This window comes from Schistocerca serialis, chromosome 3 (genome assembly GCF_023864345.2).
Source record: "Schistocerca serialis cubense isolate TAMUIC-IGC-003099 chromosome 3, iqSchSeri2.2, whole genome shotgun sequence".
Classification (NCBI taxonomy): domain Eukaryota; kingdom Metazoa; phylum Arthropoda; class Insecta; order Orthoptera; family Acrididae; genus Schistocerca; species Schistocerca serialis.
In genome coordinates this window covers 85,304,573-85,330,791 of record NC_064640.1, presented here as the reverse complement: position 1 = coordinate 85,330,791, position 26,219 = coordinate 85,304,573, and the positions used below count along the sequence as shown (strand labels likewise).

The following is a 26,219-nucleotide window of genomic DNA, read 5'->3' as shown; positions in this document are numbered from 1 at the left end:
CAGCAAAGGACCTCGAAGAGCACTTAAACTGAATGGACAGTGTCTTGAAAGGAGGATATAAGATGAACATCAACAAAAGCAAAACTAAGATAATGGAATGTAGTCGAATTAAATCGGGTGATGCTGAGGGAATTAGATTAGGAAGTGCGACAAAAATAGTAAAGGAGTTCTGCTATTTGGGGAGGGAGGAACCACTGTGCACACACAAGTGCCTGCCAGCAGCAAAATGTGTCGAAGGCCATAGGACGAAGACTATGCAATACTTTGTGACATCAAACTGCTTCCGGTGAGTGTGACACCACAACTGTTTACATTAGGTAAGTCTGAGCAGTTGCCAATGGGCTCATATGCCTGTGCAGTAGTCGCATACAAGCAGTATTGTCTCCCGCTTCTGGCACCCCCAAGCTGCCAGATTCGCACATGTGCAGAGCAGTCTGAGTTTTTGCGGGGAGGGGTGCAGTCTCCACGTGGCCTATGTTTACATTTAGTGATTTTGCTGTTTCCTCTGTTTACAGCTCCCATGTCAAATGAAAACAAAAGAGATTTCTGTGACTGGGAACTATCAAGTGAATTAAAATACATTCACCTAATTATGGAAGGCGAAAATAAATTATTAAATTCAGTTTTCTGATTTTATTTTATTTCCACGTTTTTGCCAGTCAAGCATTAATCACCTTGCAGAACAGTGAAGTAGTTTTTGTCAGTTTGCTAAAAAAATTGCCTTTTATTAATATTTTCCACTGAGGCAGTCAGTTTATTTGATACAAAGCGTTTCGTTCCACAGTATTGACTAGTTCCAACTACTCTCTGAATTTCAAGTGCAAGTTTGCATCTTTTGGCATGTATGGCATTATACCATAATAAAGCACCAAACACGAGATAATACAGTACTGGCACTCCAAGAAAATTTACATCCCATATCAGGTTGGACCGACTTCATTGTGAATCTGGAAATACAAATGTGCACTTCAAGCTGAATTATGCATTTTAGTAGGGTTTACGAAATTTCAGTGCTGTTTGAGTATTTTCTGATGTCCTGTTTCTTTTATGATGTAATTTAAGATTTAATAATCCTTTATATATTTGAACATATGGGCTTCCTAGGTCGTCGTAGCTGTGCGCGTGTAGTAACGCCTGTTTTCTTGCAAGGCAACTACTGAAATGAGCCTATTTCTAACAGGTCTCCTGACAATATTGCAAATGTCGATTTGAAATGCATTCTTTTCAATCAAAATTTCCTTTTACGCAAGGTGACTTATGTTACGTGTGGAAATGTGCGATGAATTTGTTAAATCACAGAGCGTTTGACTCTCGTTTAAAACTTAACATTTTGAGGACCAGCTACTTTGAATAATTTTGAACACAGAAGACCAGAAATTTATGTCCCTATTTTAAATTTTACTGACCACATTTGTGTATTGTATCTTAAAGTGTAACTTAAAAGCAACCACCAATATTACATGTAAAAGCTTAGCTTCTCTTGAAGCTACACTATGTATATTAATTTAAACCACTAATTTTTCCTATTTGTGTGTTCGCACTACTTAAAAATGATGTTGCTATCGGCTGACTACATCACGTGCCCTGTGCTCTGAAGATCTGCTGTCATCGGCATGCGAAATCACGTGTCATGAATTATGATTCTTACAAAAGGCATTGCAGTCTTGACTTCAATGCTTTGGAAACCAACATGCTGTATTTGGTGGAATTCGAATGTATGGTTTCCTAATATGAAAATATGCAGTGTATCATAGTACAATAATATGCAGTGTACATGTTGCTGCACTTTTAAGAGCTTTCCAAAACTTTTTTCCCCTCGTAAAGTGCCGGCAAAAACACACTTTAACTCTTTGCGGGACAGGTAAATACCACTAAAATTTACCCTAGTCGGGCAAGAAAAATTATTTGCAAATTTCAAATTTCTTTTACTTGTAACACATTTATTTTATTGTTTTGACATGTTTTATACACTGAATTTGTAAAAATTCACTTAAATAACAACAAAATATTAACATTAAATGTGGTCACTATAGGTAACCATCACCCCATTACAGTATACAAATTCGATATTTGATGGATGAACTTTGAAATAACTAGTTTTTAATTTTCGTGGTATCTGTAAAAGACAGTTCTTGCCTGCTCTCAGACACAAAGGTACTTTACACACTGAACACATCCACACTGTTCGCAGTAGAGTTTTCTTTGAACTGCAAACTGCGTATCTTCTAGATGATGAGTGAATTGGTTGATGTATACTGCTTTCGTGGCGAATACTTTCGTCTACGTATGGTTTGTGTGATTTGATCTGGGTTGCTATACTACTGTGGCACACAGGAGCACAATTAGCTGCCACTGAAACTATTTTTGGAGCCAACAAGATTTTGTACACCTCTCGACGGAAGTCTTTATTAGAGAACTGCTCCATTTCCATTTCATTGTGCATAATGAACGCGTTTGTCACACTGCAGTCTAAAAAGTGAAAAAAAAAAAAAAAAAAACAATCTCATCCACAATTTCTTGCTTTTTCTATCAATAGCATAGTCTGACTTTAGTCGATCAAAATCATCTACATAGTTCATACTAGAATTTTAGTCTTTCAAAACAATTGGACAAGTGATATTAGTTATTGTTCCAGCTTTCATTTTTCAAGTTACTGTGAACACATCTGATGGTGAATGACATGTTGTAATCAAGTTGACTGCCCTGTTATCTTTCCATCTATAGATTACTATGCCATCATTGCTTATTTTGTAATCGAATGCCCCTCTTTCCAGTTCCTTTTCCTCCTTGAGTTTTGGCATGTTTTTCCTTCTGGGATTTATTGTTCCACAAGCGTACACACCATTGGATTTTAGGTTGTTGAACAGATCATATGATGTAAAATAATTGTCCATGAATATAATACGATCCTTTCCATGAAGACCACTGGCTAAATTTAGAACCACTTTCGATCCTAGCCCCACTACCGAAGAATGTGAAGCTTTTCCTGTACAGACATCAAATTTAAGGTTGTATGATGACTGATCACATAACATCCACACTTGTACCCTCTTTTTATAGGTTTGTCCCTCATATATTGTTTGAGAGATGATCTGCCTTTGAATTTAACCATTTTGTTGTGGTTTATAGCAATCCTGGAATTTCCTGTTAAAATGGTCTAGAAATGGACGTAGTTTGTACAGTTTATCATAATTCTGACTATTTCTGTCGGGAGCGACCGAATTATCATTGAGGTGCAAGTTACTCAGTAGTCAACTAAACCGTTTTACTGGCAACAGCTTTGATATGTAACTTTCACCAAGATCTGGATTGGTGCTCCAGTAATCTCTGTAGCTAGGCTTTTTAGTGGTACCCATATAAAGATTTATTCCAATAAAAGTCTTAATTTCAACTTCATTGGTGGGCACAAAAGTTTTGCCTTCCTGTGTAGCGTACACATTAGTTTGGAACACTGTGTGTTCTATTAGTGTTTCATCGAAAAATTCACAAAACAAGTCAATTGGCTTTAAGTTCACTTTGTTCTTTATTTCTGTGATCACACCACCTTCTCCAATAAATAATGGCACTTGGTCAACACTTGTTTCTTGACTCCAGTTTACCGTGACTGTTGATGGAATAGTAGATGGTAAAACATTATTTTCACTGACGTCATCAATTTCACTGTCATCCCAAGAATCACTACTGCTATACACACGACTGCACACAAGACTAGAATTTTTCACAGCTTGTCGTGAATGTGGGGTCGTTTCCATCACTGCAATCGCTGTCAACACTGCTGTCACTAGAAGGTATTTCTTCAAATAAATTCGGTAACATTCGTCCTCAGTCATTCCTTTTCGGCTAGACATATTCAATGGAGATGAATAAAATATACTGGGTGGAGCAGAAGGGCGGTGGTTAGCAGCACTAACTACACAGAAATTTGTCTGTAAAACATGGAAAATTCTATTTCAATTTAAAGTTACATTACACGTAGACTTATATATGTTCAACACACAAATATAAGCAATTACTTACCAAAAATAGTCATATAAATAAGAGCTACAGAGAATACCGGACGCCGCTTCCAAGAACAGTGCAAACAATGAAGAAGTATCAACTATTGTTCTGAATACGTGGCAAAAATTGGCGCAGAAGACCTGCACTGCCATCTAGTGGCATTTTAGGCAACAATTAGCTGGTTGGCAGAGAGACTACTGGCCCCTGAGAGGTAAAGGGAGAAAATATTATGTGGTTAGCCACAGTGGCCACCGCCCATTGAAACCGTCTATGTATGTGGTTAGTTACAGTATTGCCTGCCCTTCAAAGAGTTAAGCATTCAAAGGATTGTTAAGTTTTATAGTTCTGAGGAGAGTATACTGTCATTTAACACGGGAAAGTGTATTTTTTAACCATGAAGTCTGGGGAAAATTTGAGAATTTGTTTTCCTTGTCTGCATATACACTCTGTATCAGTGTCTGACGGTGTCCCTCAGCCAGATGCAATCACTTCTCCTGTTTAAGAAGTAACATCTCAGTCTGCAAGATCCAAGAAGTCACAGAGGATGGGATTATTGGTAGATGGGAGCTCTAGTGTTAGGCATGTTATGGGGCCCCGTAGGGACATGGGGTGCTGCGAAGGTGTGGAAGAAAGCCAGTGTGCATTCCAAGCAGGGTATGGATCCTTCCGGCTGCCAGGAAGAGCATAGGGTGCTGCCAACTGCAGGTAGTGTCTCACATTGGTACCAAAATTGTATGTCACTTTGGATCGGAAGAGATTCTCTCTGGTTTCGGGTGGCTATCTGAAGTGGTAAAGGCTGCCAGTCATGCTTTCGGGATGAAATCAAAGGTTACCATTTGCAGCATAATCGACAGGACCTATTGCGGACCTTTAGTCCATTACACTCAGGAGGGTAGCGGGGGCTGTGTGCTGTGAACTGGGCAGCTTTTTGGGTTAAGACAGTGTTGGGGAAACACAATTTTAAGCTTCAGTCTCAAAGGTTGCAGGTCAAACACAGGTATAAAGAAGAACTAGAAGCTATCGGTATAACAGTTGTAAATTGTTGTAGCTGTGCTGGGAAAAGTACCAGAGCTCCAAACGCTAATAGAACGCACTGATACTGAAAACATTATAGGCACTGAAAGTTGGCTAAAGCCAGTTGAGTTGAAATTTTTGCAAAGGACCTAATGGTGTTCAGAAAGGATAGGCTAAATACAGATGGGAAAGATAAGGAATTAGGAAAGGAGATAAGGAATTTGTACTGTCTGTAATACAACGTACAGTCACCAGTAATCTTCATTTTACAACTGCTGTTGCCTACTTTGGCCCAAATAAACAGGTACTCGTCTGCATTCAGGTGCTTCTTTCTTCTTGTAGACAAATTAAACGGCTTGTCTGGAACCAAGGTACCATAGGGAACCTTAGCTAGAAATCCTGTACACTTCGCTATACTCCACGTCTTCCAAGCCAAAATATGTGTTAACGTATCTCTGCAATGCCTTTGCAACATGGTTATTGTCGCCGTTGGCAGTGCAGTGTTCCTGTGTACAAGTCTTTGAAAGCAATAGACATTGACCTTGCTGAGCAATTCAGTAAGCAGCAGGTTATTGGTGGTCCAGATGTATTTCGTGGCCTAAAAATGCAGTTCAGATGTGATGTTAGTGCTGTTTTTGGAGGCGGTACATGGTTGACCTTGGCTGTTGTATGGAGAAACCATGCAGACTGTGGTGGCCTTGAAGCTTTCCCTGATGCAAACATTTTCGCTTGGAAGACGAGGAGTATAGCGGAGAGTACAGGACTACTAGCTAAGGTTCCTTATAGTACCTTGGTTCCAGACAAGCCGTTTAATTTGTCTACAAGAAGAAAGAAGCTGAATGCAGACGAGTACCTGTTTATTTTGGCCAAAGAAGGCAACAACAACGTAAAATAAATATTAATGTTAGTAGTATTTCATCTTGGTGCGAAATTGAAGGGGATAGTTCCTGTGAGCTAGTATGAGTAGAGGTCATATTTGGCAACCGGAATAAAATAATAATTGGATCCTTTTACCGGCTTCCCAACTCAAATGATTAGATTGCTCAAAGATTCAAAGAAAACTTGAGCCTAATTTCAAACACATACCATCTCGCACAATTAGAGCTGGTGCTGACTAATATTTACTCTTGATATGTTGACAAAAATAAATAAATCAGTAGGTATGCATAAAACAACATCCAAAATTGTGCTAAACGCATTCCTTGAAAATCATTTCGAGCAATTAGTTCACGAACCCATTCAGATAGTAAACAGCTGTGAAAACACACTTCGCCTCCTAACAACAAATAATCCTGAGCTAATAACAAGCATCAAAACAGATTGAGATAATGAGCACAGGGTTGACGATACTGAATACTGTAAATCCCCAAATTCACAAAAAAATAAATGAAAAATAGGTCTATTCAAAAACACAAAGATTCACTTGGCCCCTTCTTGCGAGACAATCTCCACTCCTTCCAAGTTAACAATGTACATGTAGAACAGATGCAACTTGAATTAAAGAAATAGAATAAACAAAAATTGAGAGATTTATACTAGATAAATTAACTAAAGATGGAGCCGATTCCCCAAGGAACACCAAACAGGTGAAAACACTGTTTCAGATGCAGTGAAAAAAGAATGCTAAATTTAAACGAACACAAAATCCCCAAGATTGCGATCTTTTACAGAAGCTTGAAATTTAGTGCCGACTTCAATGAAAGATGCTTATGATAGCTTCCACAATGACATTTTGTCTCTAAACCTGGGAGAAAATACAGAGATTCAGGCCATATGTAAAGTATGCTGATGGCAAGGTATAATCAATATTGCCTCTGCGCAATAGCAATGGAAATACTATCGATGACAGTGCTGCCAAAGCAGAGTTACTAAATGCAGTCTTTCGAAATCCCTTCACCAAAGAAGACAAAGTAAATAGTCCTGAATTCAGATTGAGAACAGCTGACAACATGAGTAACTTGGAAGTGGGTATCCGTAGAGTTGTGAAGCAACTTAAGTCACCTCATAAAAGCAAATCTTCTGGTCCAGATTGTACACCAATAAGGTTCCCGTCAGTATATGCTGATGCAATAGCTCCATACTTAATAATATACAACCACTCACTTAACGAAAGATCTGTTCCTGAAGAATGGAAAGTTGCAGGGGTCACACCAATATTTGAGAAAGACAATAGGAGTAACCGGTAGTATTACGGGCCCATGTCAATAATGTTGATATGGAGCAGGATTTTGGCATGTACGTTGTGTTGAACATTTTGAATTACCTTGAAGGGAATGGTTTATTGACTCACAGTCAACACATATTTAGAAAACATCATTCTTGTGAAACACAACTTGCTCCTTAAACACACAATGTTTAGTGCTATCAAGGATTTCAAATTGATTCCGTATTTCTAGATTTTCAGAATGCTTTTGACACCATACATAACAAGTGTCTTATAATGAAATTAAGTGCTTATGGAATATTGTCTTGGTTATGTAACTGAATTCGTGATTTCCTGTGAGAGAGGTCCCAGTTCATAGTAGTTGATGGAAAGTCATTGAGTGAAACAGAATTGATTTCTGCTGTTCCCCAAGGTAGTATTATAGGCTGTTAGCTGTTCATTATCTATATAAATGGTTTAGGAGACAATCTGAGCAGGTGTGTGAGGTTGTTCGCAGATGATACTGTTATTTATCGTGTAGTAAAGTCATCGGAATATAAAAACCAACTGCAGAAAGATTTAGACAAGACATCTGTATGGTGTGAAAATTGGCAGTTGACCCTAAATAATGAAGTGTGAGGTCATACACGTGAGTGCAAAAAGGAATCCATTAAACTTCGGTCACACGAAGAATCAATCAAATCTAAAGTTCTTAAATTCAACTAAATACTTAGGAATTACAATTATGAGCAACTTAAATTGGAAAGAACACACAGAAAGAGCTGTGGGGAAAGCAAACCAAAGACTGTGTTTTATTGATAGAACACTTCGAAGACACAAAGTATATACTAGAGATACTATATGCAGTATGCTTGTCTGTCCTATTTTGGAGTACTGCTGCATGGTACAGGATCCTTACCAGATAATTTAATGGAGTAAATCGAGAAAGTTATAAGGGCAGCACATTTTGTATTATGAAGAAATACGGAAGAGTGTCATGGACATGACACAAGATTTGGGGCGGAAATCATTAAAACAAAGTTAATTTTTCACTGGGGCGGGATCGTCTCATAAAGTTTGTCACCAACTTTCTCCTCCGAATAAAAAAATATTTGTTGATGCCGACCTACATAGGGAGAAACAATCATCATAATAAAATAAGGGAAATCGAAGTTCATGCGGAAACGTATAGGTCACAATTTTAAACATGGCTGACAGCAGCAATTATAAATAAATTTCCAGTGTATAAGGGCTGCAGCTGACAGGTGCATAAGTTTAATGTAAAACCCTTAAACAAGTTTCTATATCACTAATGGTATTTCCTTCAGAAGGAAATCGCCTAAAATACTTAATACTTGACCACATCTACAAGTAGAAGGTGTAATGAAACTGGTACATACATAAATTGCATGACATTAAAATTGTAAATATATGTGATGAGCTAAGGAGCTCAAGTCAAACAGAAGAAAATATGAAATAGAATCCTCCATGGGAACAATAAAGATTGTTACAAGAACAGCTTGTTAAAAGAGCAGACATTGGACTTAATGTTTGACAGCTAGTTAAGAGACCAGGTAAACATGGGATAGAGGGCACCACTTAATGGGTGCTAGTAGCATGATAAATGCTCCACTGTATGAAATACGTAACTGTTACAATGATACCTCACTGTGATACATATTTAGATGTTTTAAACGGAATAAATGTATGTGGTGTAAAAACAGGATTTATAAAAGATTCAAAAGTAATAAAATAATCTTTATAAAAATGACTTGCAGGAAGTAGCAAAATGAGTAAAATGATTAATTACAGATATGTGCTGAGAATAAGGAATGTACTGTAGTAGGACTTTTTTATAAAGCTGTTACAACAGGCAAAAAGGGGAGAAATATGCTTTACATCAACTTTACAAAACAGAATGTGGTTTGCAGCGGCTTCTGGTGTACAAATGGTAACAACTACAGAGTCCTTAAAGGAAAGGAGAAACAACGGTTCTGATATAGATATGAATGAAAACAAGAACCAAAGCATCATGAAGTTGATAGCAATGTCTTAAAGGTGTTAAAGAAGCTTTTTTTTCATAACTGTAGTTGTTCATTGAAGACGATGCCATCGTTGTTGACCATATGTATAAAGATCATGTTTTTCCAAGAGAGAAAGTTTCCACTCTTTCTTGGCTCTATGTAGAATCATTGTGTCCTGTACTCTTAGGATTGTGTGCTGATATTAATAAATGCTTTGTGAAACCATGATCATGAACATTAGTACCTTTCTTCCTACCAAGTGATCCTTATATCGTATATTATCATTTTCTTCTGTTTGACTGGAGTCGCTTGGATCTCCATGTACATTTACAATTTTAACATCATGTAATTTATGTAAGTACCAGTTTTATTCCGTGTTCTCCTTTTCAATGTGGTCAAGTGTTAAGTATTTTAGATATTTATTTTATAATAGATTTAAACATTATAGGTGACTTTCTTCTGAAGAAGACACCTTTAGTGGTATCGAAACCTGGTTAAGGTTTTTGCATTAAACTTGGGCAGCCACTTGAATGTTAACTTTTTTATATATTGAAGGAAAAAAAGATATAGGTGTTCATTTTTTCTGCACACTGTTCAAGAATGGAATAGTAGACAATTAGTGTGAAGATGGTTCAGTGAACCGTCTGCCAGGCATTTAAGTGTGATTTGCAGAGTAGCCATGTAGATGTAGTACAAGTAATGGTGAATTGTTTCTGCTGCTTTCATCGTGATATTCTCCATTACCTTTCAAGGAGAATTTCAGTGGGTGGTCCATAACTTATTAAATGTTTGTTTTGGAAATAGGCATTTCACAGCTTTCTTTACTTGATTTTTCTTTCATTCTTCTGTGAAAGTGAGGCTAAGACACCAGAAACGAGTAGCAAGAATGAAAGGTACGTAAATAAAATGAAGACAATGTGAAGTTTGTTTCCAAAAGCTGCATTTCCTTAGTGTAATGTCTGATGGCAACAAAAATGTCACAGTTGTACATTGGAAGGAAGCTGCAGAGTGGGCACAGTTGAACTTTGCTTCTCACAGATGACAATAATGTAACTGTTCCTTCTCTGTGTGAGAATTTGAAAATGCATTGTCTTCTGCTACGGACAAAGACCAGATACTATTGTATATAATTTTTATGGAAGCAAGCCATGATGATAGCCCTCATACAAGAGGGCTAGTGGAGGATAGCACCTCCACAAGCAGTTACCGTGATGTTGCTCCCACAGGCTGTGTATTGGCTATTAGAGAGGAAGAAACTCGTGAGCCATTTTCTATTTGGGTCCAGGAACTATTGTCGAACACTAGATAATGTGGTTACTCGAGGTGGCTTTATTGGAAACTTTCCTGTACAAAAAGCACCATAAGTGAATATTCTTTGATATTGAAGAAACCTATAACCTTACATGTAGGCACAATGTACTCATCACCTTCATGAAAGCAACGTCCATGGAAGATACCTAATTATATTAAAAACTTCCCTTGCAGAAGTGTCATTGCGTTACTGGGTACACAAACACTCTGAAGCAATTTTATACAAGAGAATGGTGTCCCTCAAGGGAACATTTAAAGTTTCTCCCTCTTCACCATTGTTATTAACGGTGTAGCTGATGCAATGAAAGGTCCACTGATAACTTCTTTGTCGATTATTTTATGTTTTTACTGCTCCTCCTCTGAAGCAACTGGTGCCACAGAGACTGGATGGTTGGGCTCAAAAGACAGATTTTAAGTTTTTCAATGGATAAACTCACATCTGTACCCCACTTGCGGAATCTTAAATTGTGAGCATTGAAAGCATTTAAACTGTCTCAGTTGCAAAGTTTGGGATGTAAAAGGCTCTGTTTACAACAATTTTATGAAGCATTTATCCGTTTCCACCTGGACCGTGATTGTATTATTTATGATTCAGTCTAAATGTTACACTTAAAGATGTTGGACACTGTACACCATGCAACAAGTATCATACTTTCAGCTGGGGTTTACAGAACAGAACCATTCTTTAAGCTCTATGGCAAAGCTAATGAGTCTTCACTTACTATTCAATGATAAGACCATAACCTAAAGTCTCAGAAGTGCTTGCCAACTGGGAAGCATAGGAGACAGAACACTGTGTGAGATTCTTAATGAGGAAATGTAGTGATTTGGTTTAGGAAACCCAGTCATTTCACTCACTCTGATTGTTTTCTGTCCACATTAGCAGTTGACACCAAAGGATTCTTAATACTTGTAAGTGGTGGTGGTTTTACACATTTATGCATTTTAGTGAGTACAAAGGCCTTTTTCACCTCTCTCTTGATATCATCTTATCCATATTCTAACAACTTCTTTCTGAGAAGCAGTTGTTTCTACAATGGTTGGAGAACTTCACACATAGTCAAGATAAAAAAGGCACACTGAAAAAAGGACTCCTTCCAGTTATATAAAAATGTAAATATTGTGAAACTAGGGCCACCCATCGGGTAGACCGTTCGCTAGTTGTAAGTCTTTCAATTAGACGCCACTTTGGCGACTTGAGCATCTATGGGGGTGGAATGGTGATGATTAGGACAACACAACACCCAGTCCCTGAGCGGAGAAAATCTCTGACTCAGCCGGGAATCGAGCCCGGGCCCTTAGGATTGACATTGTCGCACTGACCACTCAGCTACTGCAGGACGACTCCAGTTCTGCATCTTTATATAGCTGTTGACACAAATCTCATTATATGTGAAGGAATCTTTCATTGCACTCCTAGATGTAATTGGCATGTGGAGCTTGAATTTATTGATGAATTTGAGCTATCCACTGTTCCACTTCCAGCCAATTGAAGAAAAAACTATCTTTCTTATGTGGAGAGAGATACTTAACTAAAAAGTAAAAGTATTTCTGAAATTAAGGTCTGCTGTGATTAAACATGAAAGACTAAGAATTTTTTTTATAAAAGTTTTAATTTTTAAAGCAGAGCATTGTAGCTATGGAACACAACCTGCAGCTGCAGTTTCTCACTCGTGATAATTCATTCTCAAGAAGGAAAACAAGATGGAGAAGTGCGAGTGTCGAGTGGGATACAGTATCATTTCCAAAGTTGTACAGAGGGTAAAGCTCACTGTGTCAGTAGTGTTTCGTTAAAGGTATGTGTCCCACCACCGCACTCCCCCCCCCCCCCCCCTCACCCCCTCCCTTGCACCCACTCCCTCCCCCCCCTTGCACCCACTCCTTACCCCATTCAAAATAGTGAGTACTTTAGGGACCCCTGTGTTTGTTTTCTGGGTATGGGTGTGGTGAACCTGGGTACACTGAGCTGGGGACTGGTGAGCACTGCCAGTCCTCTGTGATTGTAAGCTCTTTGCATGCTTTGGTGACCACCATGTGGCACAGTGGTGGAACTTTTGTGGGTCACAGGGGACAGGGATATTGGTTTAATCACCCAGATTGTGAAGGTGGTACAAACCCCAATAAAAAGAATGTCACTCTCAAGGTGAGCTGCGTGCTGACGAGATGCATTGCTGTTGAAGTGGAATAGTCTTTAAAGGGCATTCTCTGATTAACCTACTACACCTTTGTTGTATAAGGCTTACCGAGGAAATTGGGGCTCTCTCTTGGTGGACCTTCATATCGCAGCTGCATGTAAGAACTCCATTTAAAATCCATTACACAAAAATCTTTTCAACACAGTGGGTGTACAGTCTGGGAGTATTCACACTCATTTGTCCAAAAGACTCAGGGAGGGTAGTCTTAATAACCTGATAACGTTCAGTAAGGGGGGTCAAGAAGTTATAATTCAGAAGTTTTTCTTGTGGTAAAGAGGAAGGAGGGGATGTGGGGAAAAGGTATCTCCTCTATATATTCAGACAGATTAGAAGGGCTTGCTGGTACCTGAAAACCTATTAAAAGATGGTGAAATGCTTTCTTGCTTGTGGAAGCCAACAGGGCAAAACAGGTGGCTGATTGTGACATAGTTCTTGAGATGAACAACACCCTTAACTCAAGCAAGCGTGTGGTTCCATACCATCATATTATGGATATGGATATCTTGGAGCTGAAACACCTAATCCTATGAAGAGTTACAAAGGGCAGTGATTCGGCCACACAACACTGAGTTGCAGAGGTGGAGCAACCTGAGGGAAATGTGGAAAGGCAGCTCATCAATCTGGCATTGACTGCTCGCCTCCAGCAGTGTGTGTCAGAGGCCCTGGAAGTCACCTGGTCTAAATTGGGGCTGCTCAGTATTTGCTGAGGAATGTAGATTCCTTGTGCAGAACCCAAAAATAAATATGATAACAAAATCTCATCACTGCCGCTTCTTGCACTTTCTTAGTGAAGAAACCTGTGCTCAAGGTGTGTTCTCTTGGTATCAGGAACACACGGAAGGGTTTGTTGCGATTTCTGTTTCACCAATATGGAGTAGTACAACCGACCTTTCTCTCTTTGGAGTTGGATTCTATGTTGCCCATAGCTCATGATACTGTGCCCCATCATGGCCTGATAACGTACATGTGTTTAAAGCAGCTGAAGAGGTCCTTAGTCAATTATTTAATGAAATTTGAGTGATAGGATTATTTCCCAACTTGTGGAAAGAAACTATTTTAAAACCAATTTTAAAACTAGAGAAGGATCCTACTACCCCATTAGTTATCACAGTGTCAGTCTCATTAGCTGCATGGGAAAGACATTGAAGTGTACCATCAACTGGTCCTAGTGTGGATACTTCAAACCAGGACACTGCTAAGACACTCCCACTGCAAGTTCAGGAGGTGTTGCTCCACACTCAGTAACTTGACCCTGCATTTCAACAAGCTTTCCTACATAAACAACACTTCGTCAGAGTATTCTTAGATTTGGAAAAGGTCTACAATACTACTTATGTGAATAATATTTTGTTGCAGCTCTATGAGTGGATTTTCCACTCTCATAAATTCCTTCCTCTTGGAAAGGTATTTTAGATACAGGGTCGAGAATATTCTAAGCATTTTAAGCAAGAGAACGATGGCCCCCAAGAGAATATTTTAAGTGTAATGACGTTTGCCATCATGATAAACGGTATTATGTCTATGGTGCAAAGTCCTGTACAGTGTTCCTTGTTCGTGGACAACTTTTCGATTTTCTCTGTATCCTCCAACCTTGTGACAATTACTCAACAGTTGCATTTGCCCACTCCCCCCGATCGCCAGATCGTCAAATACCACAGATTCCAAGTTCTCCTTGGAGGAAACAGTTTACGTTTTATTTTAGTTGCCCCTGCTTTTTTTAATTTATCTGTTTTAAAACTGGGGGCTACTATCCTCACATTCACAGGAAAATGTGCAATATCTGGGTCTCAGTTTTGATGGAGACTAACATGGCTGCCACTCCTTAAAGAACTGAAATTACAATGCTTTATGGATTTACTCATACTCAGTGGGTTAGTCATAGGTCTTAGGGAGCCTGCAGCATATATCTAGTCCACATTTATAAAGCCTTCATGCCATTTCAGCTTGATTACGGATGCTTTTTGCAGCTCACCTTCAGGGTGAGGGCAGTCAACAGGGGCTTAAAACAGTAGTCCATTTTCTATAAATTAATTATTAATGTTTAGACTGATGGACCTAAGCAGGGGGACTTTCTTGTCTGCTCCGTCATGTTCTCTGACTTTGTTTTAGGCTAGGGCTCTCGGAGCATTTCTGAAATGGCTAAGTTTGTAAACTGTTCGTGTGCCACCATGGTTAAAGTATACCATGCATGGTAAAATGACACTATCAAAGCGGACACTGAGGATACTGGTGCGCCACGGGCCATAGGTGACAGGGATGAGCGACGGCTGTGGAGATGTGTATGAGTGAACAGACACGCAACTGTTGAGCATATGACTGCGCAGATGAACCAACAGTGTTTCCTCAATGGCCATTGAGTGAATGTTACTGCATATGGTCCTACACAGCAGGCACCTGACTCTCACACCCTTGCCGAGTGTTGTTGACTGGAATTTGCTTGCAAGTACTGCAACTGGGTGTCCACTGAGCAGTGACAGTGGCCTTTCCCTGATGAATCGCATACTACGCTCCATTGGATGGAAGGCCGTTGGCGTGTGTCACGTGAAATGTCTGAGAGCTAACATCCTGCAACAATTGTTGGAAGGGTCCAGGCCGGAGGAGGGATTGTCATGATCTGGCGAACATCATTTCTGTGTCATTCACCAGGTGTCCCTGTCATTGTGGAAGGCACAGTGAATCAACACACGTATGCACCTATCCTTGGGGACCATGTCCACATCTACTTGCAGTGTTTTTAGCCTCAGCACGATGGTATCTACCAGCAGGGCAGTGCAACCTGTCACACAGCTTGCAGTGTACGTGTGTGCTTAAAGAGCGCCGTTCTCCTGTGGCCACTAAAGTCCCCGGGCTTAAACTCAGAGATATGTGGGACATCCTTGATCAGGTTGTTCACCCCATGCATCCTCATCCATGTAATCTAGTGCAGCTGACCATGGCATCGAGTCGACAAGGCTCCACATCCCCATCCGTACCTTCCACAACCTCACTGACTCTCTTCCTGTATGTCTTGCAATGGTCTGCACTGCGAAAAGTGGTTATTCATGCTTCTGACATGGTCGCATTAATGTGACTGGACAGTCTATGATGATCTGAGGGGAGATCTGTGTCTCGCTCTGGACCTACCCTCTATTTTAACACACTGAGGCAAGTATGGTTCATGTTGTAAGGTTTTATGAGAGATACGGATTCCTTCCCAAAATACTGCGTGTGGGATTTTAATGTGTTGCAGAATGGCTTGATCACTGTCACTCAGCCACAGTAATATGTCCCATTTTTTTTACTGTGTCTGTTCTGGTATTTTATTCATAATCATATGTAGTTATTCTGCTGTCTTTTATCTGCATTTTGTACTTGGTATTCTATGAATCTTATAATGTTAGTGTGGTATCTTAAATTTTATTTGTCATTAAAATTTGTTACTTCTAATAGATTTTCACTGCCTGTGTTTCTATTTCATTCAAGGGTGCTGATGACCTTGCTTTTTAGCACCTAAACCACTCAATAATAATAATAATAGTATAGTCATACATATTAGTGCCTGTGCTGTGGTTGCAGTTAAAAGTTTATGCATACAAAATTCTTATTGGTGTCAGTAATTTGTTTGTGTAATATTAAAGGTGGACTGTTGTGATGAATGGCATAATTTAATTTTCCAGATTTGACGAATCTGAAAATTACATCCCACAAAATAGAACCTGCTGACTTTCTGGATGATGATCTAGCTACAGGGATGGGTCAGTGTGTCATTGGTGAAGGTTTAGATCTGTCTGTGGTGACTGAAAAGCTGAAAATGGATCTGCAGTTGGAAAATAATTTTGAGGATGACCCCTGTCAAGGTTGGATTTCATTATTCATTACTTATAATTTTTATGATTATGTTTAATTTTAATAGCTTTAGCTTGGTTTAAGCATTGTTTTTTAGAAGTGTTTGCCATATACACTTCATAGAACCAAGAACAGTTAGAAGTACAACCTAGCTGCTAGGGTCACCATACGCTTCGTCATGCTGCTAGCTGTGCTGGGCAAATGAAGTATAGCTAAAGCCATTTTTGAAGTGTTTTTGGATTAATGTGATTTCTTTGCTATACAGTCTCTCAAGCAGTTGTAGAGAAACTATTCAGAAAAAAAGTGTTAGATTTTCACACTTTTCGAACACACATCCTGCCCTGCTTTGTTATTGGGTCACCTGCTGCACTAATTGTCATTGCAAAAGTTCTTTTAACACCATGTTGGATTCCATCATTTGGAGGCCAGAATTCTGTATTTGTTAGTTTATGCATTATAATTTGAGTGCTTAGAATATGCCACGCTTAGGTGAAGTTAGGTTTATCAGAAGCACATTTTTGGTTCATCATGATGTAGTAAAAGTGGGAAATGTGATGTTGGTTTATAAATGTGTTTCTTTCAATGTGTCTCTGTTTACAATTCCAAGCTAAGCTGCTTCTCAAAGTTGTAAAGCAAGAATTGTTTGCTGTTATGAATATAATAGGTACAAAATAACTACACGAAGCATGTAGAACAAGAACTGTATTTCAGCAGGCTGCGGCCACATTCAAAAATGCATATTCCTTGTATTATTGTTTCTCTTTTTCCAAAAAGTTATACATCTTGGAATGTATGTAACGGGGGAATTATGACATGAGAGATACCATGATAGACGACAGTGAATTTGGTACAATAAAAAAAAAAGTTGTATATATGAGGTCTGTTCAAAAAATTCTCGTACTTCGTCCACAAAATTTTTCTACACTTACCTTTTACTTATTTTGCATGGTGTCCTTCTAAATACTTTCTTCCACAATTGATACACCTTTCTAAACCCAATTTCCACTTCCAGAAACAGTCTTGGTACGCCTCTTGCTGGATCGCGCGAAGTGCCGTCTGCGAATTTTCTTTTTTCTTGTCTATTCATTGCAAATATATGTCCTTTCAATGGTGTTCTCAACTTAGGAAGAAATAAATTCACAGAGGCCAGGTCTGGATGTACAGAGGCTGAGGCAGCACAGTGATTTCATTTTTGTGCAGTAGTCATGCACCAGCAGGGATGAATGTGCGGGTGCGTTACGATGCAAGAGTCATGAATTGTACTGCCACGTTTCAGGCTATTTCCTTCTCACATTTTCTCACAGGTGTCTCAACACATCCTAATAGTACCATCAATTAATAGCTTGTCCGTGTGGCTCAAATTCATGATGAACTAATCCTTCAAAAGGGGGGGGGGGGGGAGAATAAAATAGTGAATATGAGATAAAGGCTGTGGTGACAGACTTACCTGCAGCATAGCCTGATCTCTGTTTGCGTGCCGTATCTAACATACTTCGCAGTATTTCACACACTTTTCATTATAAAATCTAAAATGACTAGACAGGTGTGGGTACTATGTTCAGCTGCTATTAATGCTACTTGCCTCAACATGTGAGCAGAACAAATTACACTAAAAGTGACTAGTGTTGAAGAACTCTTTGATGTCTTGCAACACTTAAACTGCATAATTTTCTAGTGCGTAAGTATAAATATGGAAGCTGCTGAAGTGGCACATTAACTTAGCAAACACTAAGTGGACTGGTACATAAATGAGTGTCAAGAAATCAATTTTCTAATTTTATCTTAAAAAAAATTCACTGCAATCTTGTGAATAAGAAAATGTTTACTTCAAGGAAGTTTGACTGTAGGAAGCCCCAAAATTAAACGAATTTAAAAGTTGCTGCACATGTGACTTGTTCCTATGTCACACAGACAGCTATTTTAGCAACAGAGTTTATTTCTCACGTGTTTGATTATTATGAATTTTTAGTCTTAATATTGACTAACCTATGAGAACATCATGGTTGCTTCACTGTCATGTGTACAAAGTGTTTAGTCATTATTTTGGCACTAAAATTTGAGGAATTAATAGGCCTCCCCCCCTGCCCCCCCCCCCCCCCCCTCCCTCCCAAACACACAAAGTCAATATTTTCTTTACTTATTAGCACGTGGATGACATACTATTACAGCACTCCTGTGAGAAGGAAATGTGCAGGCAGACATTTTATTACCTCAAGCCAGTTACTATGATTCTCCGCAGTGTTGAATGTCTATTTACAGCTCCCTCAAACTTCCGTGAGCTCTGCACACTTTGTAGTTTCTGTTGTGATTGCTAGATGGCAGTAGCAGTATTGGTGCAAAAATTCTTCAGTTTTGAAACCTTCCTTATTGTCTCTTGCTTTGTGGGCGTTAGCTGACATTCAAGTTGTTTGTTCTGAGTGTTTTGTGTGATTTTGAGCTGATTTTGTTGCAAAATGTGCATTGAGGAGGAGAAAAGTTTGGAGTTAGTGATTTACAAAGTCCTTGACTAATCTGTAGATGATGGAAAGGAACCATTTGACGGTGATTTAAATTACGTCATCTGAAAATAGCAGTAGTTCTAGACTTTTTGAAGATGAGTTGCTGCATAAGTTTATCATATTATTTTCACAGATTGTGTTGTTCTAAAGGATTCTTGGCAGGTACATCAGAACTGAATCACAGCATATGAGTCCAGTGAATGTAAAGTTGGACTGTGTATCCCTCAATGTATCTATTTGTATCACACTGTACTCGTCTGTGAATGCTAAATTTTGCTTTGATTTTGTGTGTTTCTGTAGACATAAATTAGCTGTAAAGGAAATTAAACATAAAGATCGTGTGTTTGCGTATGTATTCCAGTACTAGAACTTCTTTTCAATTTTTTTTTTTTCTGTGATTATTAGTATTAAATTGAAGTTTTCATCTGTATAGTCAATTTTAATACTAGCAATACCAAAACATGCATATTTAAGGTAGAAAGTACAATGAACCTAAAAATGTTGTGAAATTCCAACATATTTATACACACGAGTTGTAACTTACAAAAAATCACATATTTTAGCTAGTCAATGGGTAATGGCAGCTATCTAAGAGACCAGCACCATATGGGTTAGGAAGAGGAGGCCATTGTTATTGAAAACTCGCTAGACGTGAAAGAAAATATAAAAAAGAATATTGGGTACAGTGTCATTGGAATGGCAGGCTAATAAGTGGAAAGTTTTATACAATGTTGCATAGTCTTTGGCAGCATCCAAAGAATTTTTTTCAATATTTTCTAATGTCTGTCGAAAGTTTTGATGAACTACTTCGCATGTTAACATTATTGACAGAAATTTCAGTAAACTCCCTCAAATAGACGAACTCAATGTGCAGTTATGGAATTGGCATCAGTGTGTTCTGGAAGAGTTGCACTATGTTTTGATTTTAGTTTTATGTGGCGCAACAAATTATTAAGACAATATATGGACAGTTTACGAAAATGTGCTTTCTGATGATACCGAATTTTCAACGTGCAGGAAACGTTTTTTGGTACTGAAGTTAGGTGAACACGCAATGTGAACAAAATCCCATTTTCATCTGCTTCAAACTGGAACTGCTAGTTTTCTAACACAAGGTAATTTTGGTTAAATATGACACACCATTGTGCGCTTGCTGTGCGGTCACCTGTTCTGTTTAGTCACGAGAAACGTCTCAAGGTGTGTAATTAAGCAGTTATTAATTTTCCTGGCGTTCTTTCACTCAGTCTCAGGTGAAGTGTATTCTTAGGCACACTTTATTTGTAAAAAAAATTCCGAGAATGAAGTGCATTTTTTGTTTTATTCATATGGCCCACTGTGCTGACAGTCGGCAACCATATGGGAAGTGGAGAATGCATGGAAAGTGTCGCCCATGCGTGCACGCAACACAGTGACAGTTTTGTCTCCAGCTTGTTCATGAGTTGGCAGACAAACATGTCACCCGACTGTCATGTCGTAACATTTGCACATCTCCGTATATTGTCACTCTTATCCATTATGTGGGTACACGGTCACAGTGGCACAAATCACCTGCGCATGCTAGTCCTAAGTATTAAAACAGGAACAAAAAATGTTCTTTTGTGTTTTTGTTACTTTTCACAACATGACTTCCAAAGTTGACAAAATAAGGTTGACCCTGATGTAAATAACAAGGCATGCAGCAGAGCTGGAGCACATAAATAGTTGGACTGTGCACACGTCCCAAAATCACACACCTAATGTGTACTGTTAATTTGTTTACACGCAAATACAAATGTATTTTAAAAAAATTGCAAGCTAATGAAATATAACCATTCCATTCTGTTCTGCTTAGTCAGATTAGATGCCTTGTTAGTATCTATGAATGTTGACGTGAAGTTCAGTCGTTGGTATACAATTCGGGTTATCGTCCAGATTTACTATAAAATGTGGACAATATTTTCGATACCATCATGGGAAAGTTAAAAGGCACTACTGTATACCAGGCATCTTATGAAGTCAATTTTCTGTGGGTCAAAAGTTTCTATGGGTCAAGAGAGGAAATGTTGACACAGATGCTGTGTGTAAATGGGGCAATAATGCCATAAAAATTTCTATGGGGCAAGCAGCTCTTACCAGCTATGCACATTCGAACAAACACAAGGAAACAGAAGACAGAAAAGACTCCTTGCCTGTCAACATGTTTTTGAAGAGTGACAGTCATGAAGTGAATAAAAGTATAGAAGCCACTGCAGTAATTCTTCAGAAGGTAAGTTCCTAAAACAGTGTAACTTGTTGAATATGTGGATTATTTAATATTGTTATTTTAGTATATTTCAGTTGTAAAAAATTTATTTATACAAACACACATGCTTAAATTAGCCAGGGCTTACATCTGCAAACCACAGTGAAGTGGTACGTCCCATTGTTCCCTAATAGGGATTCTTCCCATTCCATTTACGTACAGAGCATGGGAAGAATGGTTGATTAAATACCTCTGTGCATGCTGTAATTCATTAAAATACCTCTGTGCACACTGTAATTAATGTAATGTTGCCCTCACAATACTTGTGGGGGCAATATGTAGGAGGTTGTAGCATATTGCTAGTCATCATTTAAAGCTGGTTTCTAAAACATTGTAGGTAGGCTTTCTCAGGATAGTCATATCTATCTCAAAGTCTGCCAGTTACGCTTTTTAAGCATCTCTGTGGCACCCTCCTGTGGATCAAACAAGTCTGTGACCTCCTGCTACCCTTCTCTGTGTACATTCAGTATCCCCTTATCCCCTCTTAGTCCTATGTCGTATGGGTCCTACACGTTGGAGCAGTAATCTAGAATGGATCGTACAAATGATTTGTAAGCAATCTCTTTTGTAGACTGATTTATTTGTAGTATACTGGGGAAGTGCGAAGTCTACCATCTACTTTACCCACAGCTGAGCCTACGTGAACATTCTATTTCCTATCTCTGCAAAGTGTTACACCCAGGTATTTGTATGGTTTTTTTTTTTAAATGCACAATTTTACATTTAGGAACATTAAACCAAGTTGTCTATCTTTGCACCACTTCGAAATCTTATAAATGTCTCGCTGAATATTTATGCACCTTCTTTCAGGCAGTACTTAATTACAGATAACAGCACCATCTTCAAAAAGTCTGATCTTACTATTAATATTGTCAACAAAGTCAGTAATATACAATGTGAACAGCAAGGCCCCCAGTACACTTTGCTGGGACACACCCAAACTTGATTCTACATCTGATGCTGACTCTCCATTCAAAATACATGCTGCGCCCTCCATATCAAAAAGTCCTTAGTTCAGTCACAAGTTTTGCTTGATACCCCATATGATTGTGCTTCTGACAATAAGTGTAGATGTGGTACTGAGTCAAATGCTTTTCAGAAATCAAGAAATACTTCATCTACCTGACTGCCTTGCCCCCCTGCGGGTTCGGGGGTTAGAATAGGCCCGTGGTATTCCTGCCTGTCGTAAGAGGCGACTAAAAGGAGTCTCAAACGTTTCGGCCTTATGTGATGGTCCCCTGTAGGGTTTGACCTCCATATCTCAAAATTTTCCGAAGAGCGAGCCGATTGGGGAAGGGCGCCTTACTTGGTGCATTGTGTCCGTGTTGTGTTGAGAACTTTCGCCATCTTATTCGTCGTTGCATTGCAGTCTTGCCCGCTCTCCATCGCTTGGGCATGGATGCGCTCCTGCGTGCACTTTCTGACAAGCGCTGTGCAGGGCCATTTTCTGCACTGACGACGCCCATGGACCACATGTCACCTAACATCCAGCACGGTAGCCAGTCCGTTGTGGTGGGGCCGCCATGTACCCTCTTGGTTGTAGCCCCCTGACAACACAGGGATCGCTCCACTGATGCCTGCGCCGTTCACTCCCCACGTATGCCAAGGAGTAGATGCCCATCTCCCTGGGGCATCAGGACTCCCGGCAATGGCCATCCTGCCAGGTGGCTATTGCTGTGGCTGGGTGGCGCCCGTGGGGAGGGCCCTTGGTCGGAGTAGGTGGCATCAGGGCGGATGACCCGCAATGAAGCGTGGTACATCATCTCTCGCTGGCGGCCAGCCGCCAGCAGTCTCTAAGCGTTCTCGGGCTCAATTTAATGCTCAGAAGTACGATCCGAAAACGTTCCCCTCCCTGGCCACGCCGTGGGAAGAGCGTAAGTCTCAGGATGGAGGTAACAGTTATTCGCCCCGATTCTTAGTTTGCACGAGAGCTGATGGGGAGTCTTTTCTCTCCACAAAGCCTCAGTTCTTCGTCGAGCATTTAGAGGACAAGTTTGGGGAGGTGGAGGGCTTGTCTAAAATGCGCTCTGGGTCAGTACTGATACAAACGGCATCCTCCGCCCAGTCCCGCAGGTTACTTGCTTGTGACAAGTTGGGGGATGTTAACGTTTCTATTACACCACATAAGAGTTTAAATATGGTCCAGGGTGTTATTTTCCATAGGGATCTCCTTTTGCAGTCTGATGACGAGCTGCGCGCCAACTTAGAACGTAGAGGTGTTCATTTCGTCCGGCGCGTTCATCGGGGTCCGAGGGACAATCAGGTTGCTACCGGTGCCTTCATCTTGGCCTTCGAGGGTGATACGTTACCGGAAAAGGTCAAGGTGATGGTCTACCGATGTGACGTCAAGCCCTATATCCCTCCCCCGATGCGGTGCTTCAAGTGCTGGAAGTTCGGCCATATGTCTTCCCGCTGCACTTCCAGCCTCACATGTCGCGATTGCGGACGCCCATCTCATCCCGATACTCCATGTGCCCCGCCTCCCATCTGCGTCAACTGTGGGGAGCACCATTCACCTTGCTCGCCTGACTGCAAAGTCTTTCAGAAAGAGCGCAAAATCATGGAATATAAGACCCTGGACCGGCTGACCTATACTGAGGCCAAACGGAAATATGACAGACTCCATCCTGTGAGAATGACATCTACTTATGCAGCTGCTACAACAACTGTGCTAGCTCCATCAGTTTCGGGACTTCCAGCCAGCTCGATAAGCAGTAAGACTCCTCCTGCCCCCTTGCCCGTGGGGGGCTCTACCCAACCGGTTGCTCCTGCACCACCTACCTCGGGAGCAACCTCCTCCCACCCGTCGGGGACGTCCGTCCCCGCTTCTCAGCCGGAGAAGCGTCTAACTTCTTCGGCTACTCTCGCCCGTAAGAGTTCCCTTGGGACCCTCCCTTCCCAGGGTTCCACCAGCGGGAAGGATGACTGCCACCAGTGGCATAAGTCCTCACCAGCGGCCGGGCGTAGGGCTTCACGATCCTCCTCTGTCCCGGAGACTGAATCGGTGAAGCCTTCCCAGCCGGTGAAACCCAAGGTTCAGCGAGAGAAGTCCAAGAGAAAGACCTCTAAGGCCAAGGAACTTGCGGTGGCACCAACCCCACCGCACCTTTCGCGCTCTGCGTCTGAGGATGAAGTCGAGATTCTAGCGTCCGCTGAGGACCTTGATCTCGCTGGTCCCTCAGACGCCATGGATGCCTCTCGTACGGGTACTGAATCGGTGGCAGTGAGTGAACAAGCGGCGTAAATTGCCTTCCCAGTCCTTTCACGCCTTTCTCAGCCATGGACAATACCATCCTCCAGTGGAACTGCGGCGGTTTTTTCCACCATTTAGCTGAGCTCCGCCAACTTCTCAGCCTTCGCCCTTTCTTCTGCATTGCTCTCCAGGAAACTTGGTTTCCAGCGATGCGAACCCCCGCCCTCCGTGGCTATCGGGGTTATTACAAGAACCGAGCAGCTTATGAAAGGGTGTCTGGTGGCGTCTGCATATATGTCCTTCACACTCTGCACAGCGAGTCCGTCCCTCTCCAGACGCCTTTAGAGGCTGTCGCTGTACGCGTATGGACGCCACAGGCTATTACCGTCTGCAGTCTTTACATTCCACCGAATGGTGATGTCTCGCAGCATGTCCTGGCTGCACTGGTCGCCCAATTGCCGCCGCCTTTCTTGCTATTGGGCGACTTCAACGCCCATAACCCTCTGTGGGGTGGGTCAGTGGCCACAGGTCGAGGCGCCATCGTTGAACATTTGTTGTCGCAGCTCGATCTCTCGCTGTTAAATGATGGCACCTTCACACACTTCAGTGTGGCGCATGGCACCTACTCCGCCATTGACCTTTCCATCTGTAGCCCTAGCCTCTTACCGTCTGTCCAATGGAGTGTGCATGACGACCTGTGTGGTAGTGACCACTTTCCGCTCTTTTTGTCACTACCACAGCGTCACTCTTCTGGGCGCCCTAGCAGATGGGCTATGAATAAGGCTGACTGGGATTTGTTCTCCTCCACTGCCGCTTTTGAGCCTCTCTCTACTGATCACATTGATGCGGTGGTTCAATCTGTCACCACCGGCATCGTTACTGCCACCGAATCTGCCATTCCCCGTTCTTCTGGGTCCGCTCGGCGGAAGGCTGTGCCTTGGTGGTCGCCTGAGATCGCTGAAGCGATTAAAGATCGCCGGCGGGCACTCCAGCGTCACAAGCGACATCCCTCCTTAGCCCACCTTATCGCCTTCAAACGGCTGCGTGCGCGGGCCCGCCTCCTTATCCGCCAAGGCAAGAAGGAGTGCTGGGAGCGGTATGTGTCCACCATTGGCCTCCATGTCACTCCCTCGCAGGTCTGGGCCAAGATTCGACGCGTCTACGGCTATCGGACCCCTGCCAGCGTCCCTGCGCTCTCACTGAATGGAGCCGTTTGTACCGACTCCGACGTCATTGCAAATCGCTTAGCAGAGCATTTTGCTATGAGTTCCGCTTCTGCGAATTACCCCCAGGCCTTCCGCTCCATTAAAGAGCGGCTGGAACGTCGGAGCCTTTCGTTTCACAGCAACCACCCGGAATCTTACAATGCTCCATTCAGTGAGTGGGAATTTCGCAGTGCCCTAGCTGCTTGCCCTGATACCGCTCCTGGGCCAGATGGCATCCACTGTCAGATGCTGAAACACCTTTCAGTGGACTGCCGGCGGCGCCTTCTCGATCTTTACAACCGTCTTTGGGTCGAGGGGGAGTTTCCGTCGCAATGGCGGGAAGGCATTGTCATCCCCGTTTTGAAACCTGGGAAGACCCCTCTGGAGGTGGACAGCTACCGTCCCATTAGCCTCACCAACGTTATTTGCAAGCTTCTCAAACGGATGGTGAGCCGGCGCTTGCATTGGGTACTGGAGTCTCGGGGCCTTCTGGCTCCGTCTCAGGGTGGGTTCCGTAAAGGCCGCTCCGCC

The 26,219-nt window shown here is 41.3% G+C and overlaps 1 protein-coding gene across 1 annotated transcript in view; it reads left to right on the top strand.

Moving 5' to 3' along the window:
- LOC126469748 (condensin complex subunit 2-like) overlaps positions 1-26,219 on the top strand; it is a 194,840-nt gene that overhangs the window by 103,962 nt on the left and 64,659 nt on the right. The window contains exon 6 of the mRNA XM_050096962.1: positions 16,343-16,522. Within this exon, the coding sequence (XP_049952919.1) occupies positions 16,343-16,522 (180 nt within the window). The remainder of the gene's footprint in view (positions 1-16,342; positions 16,523-26,219) is intronic.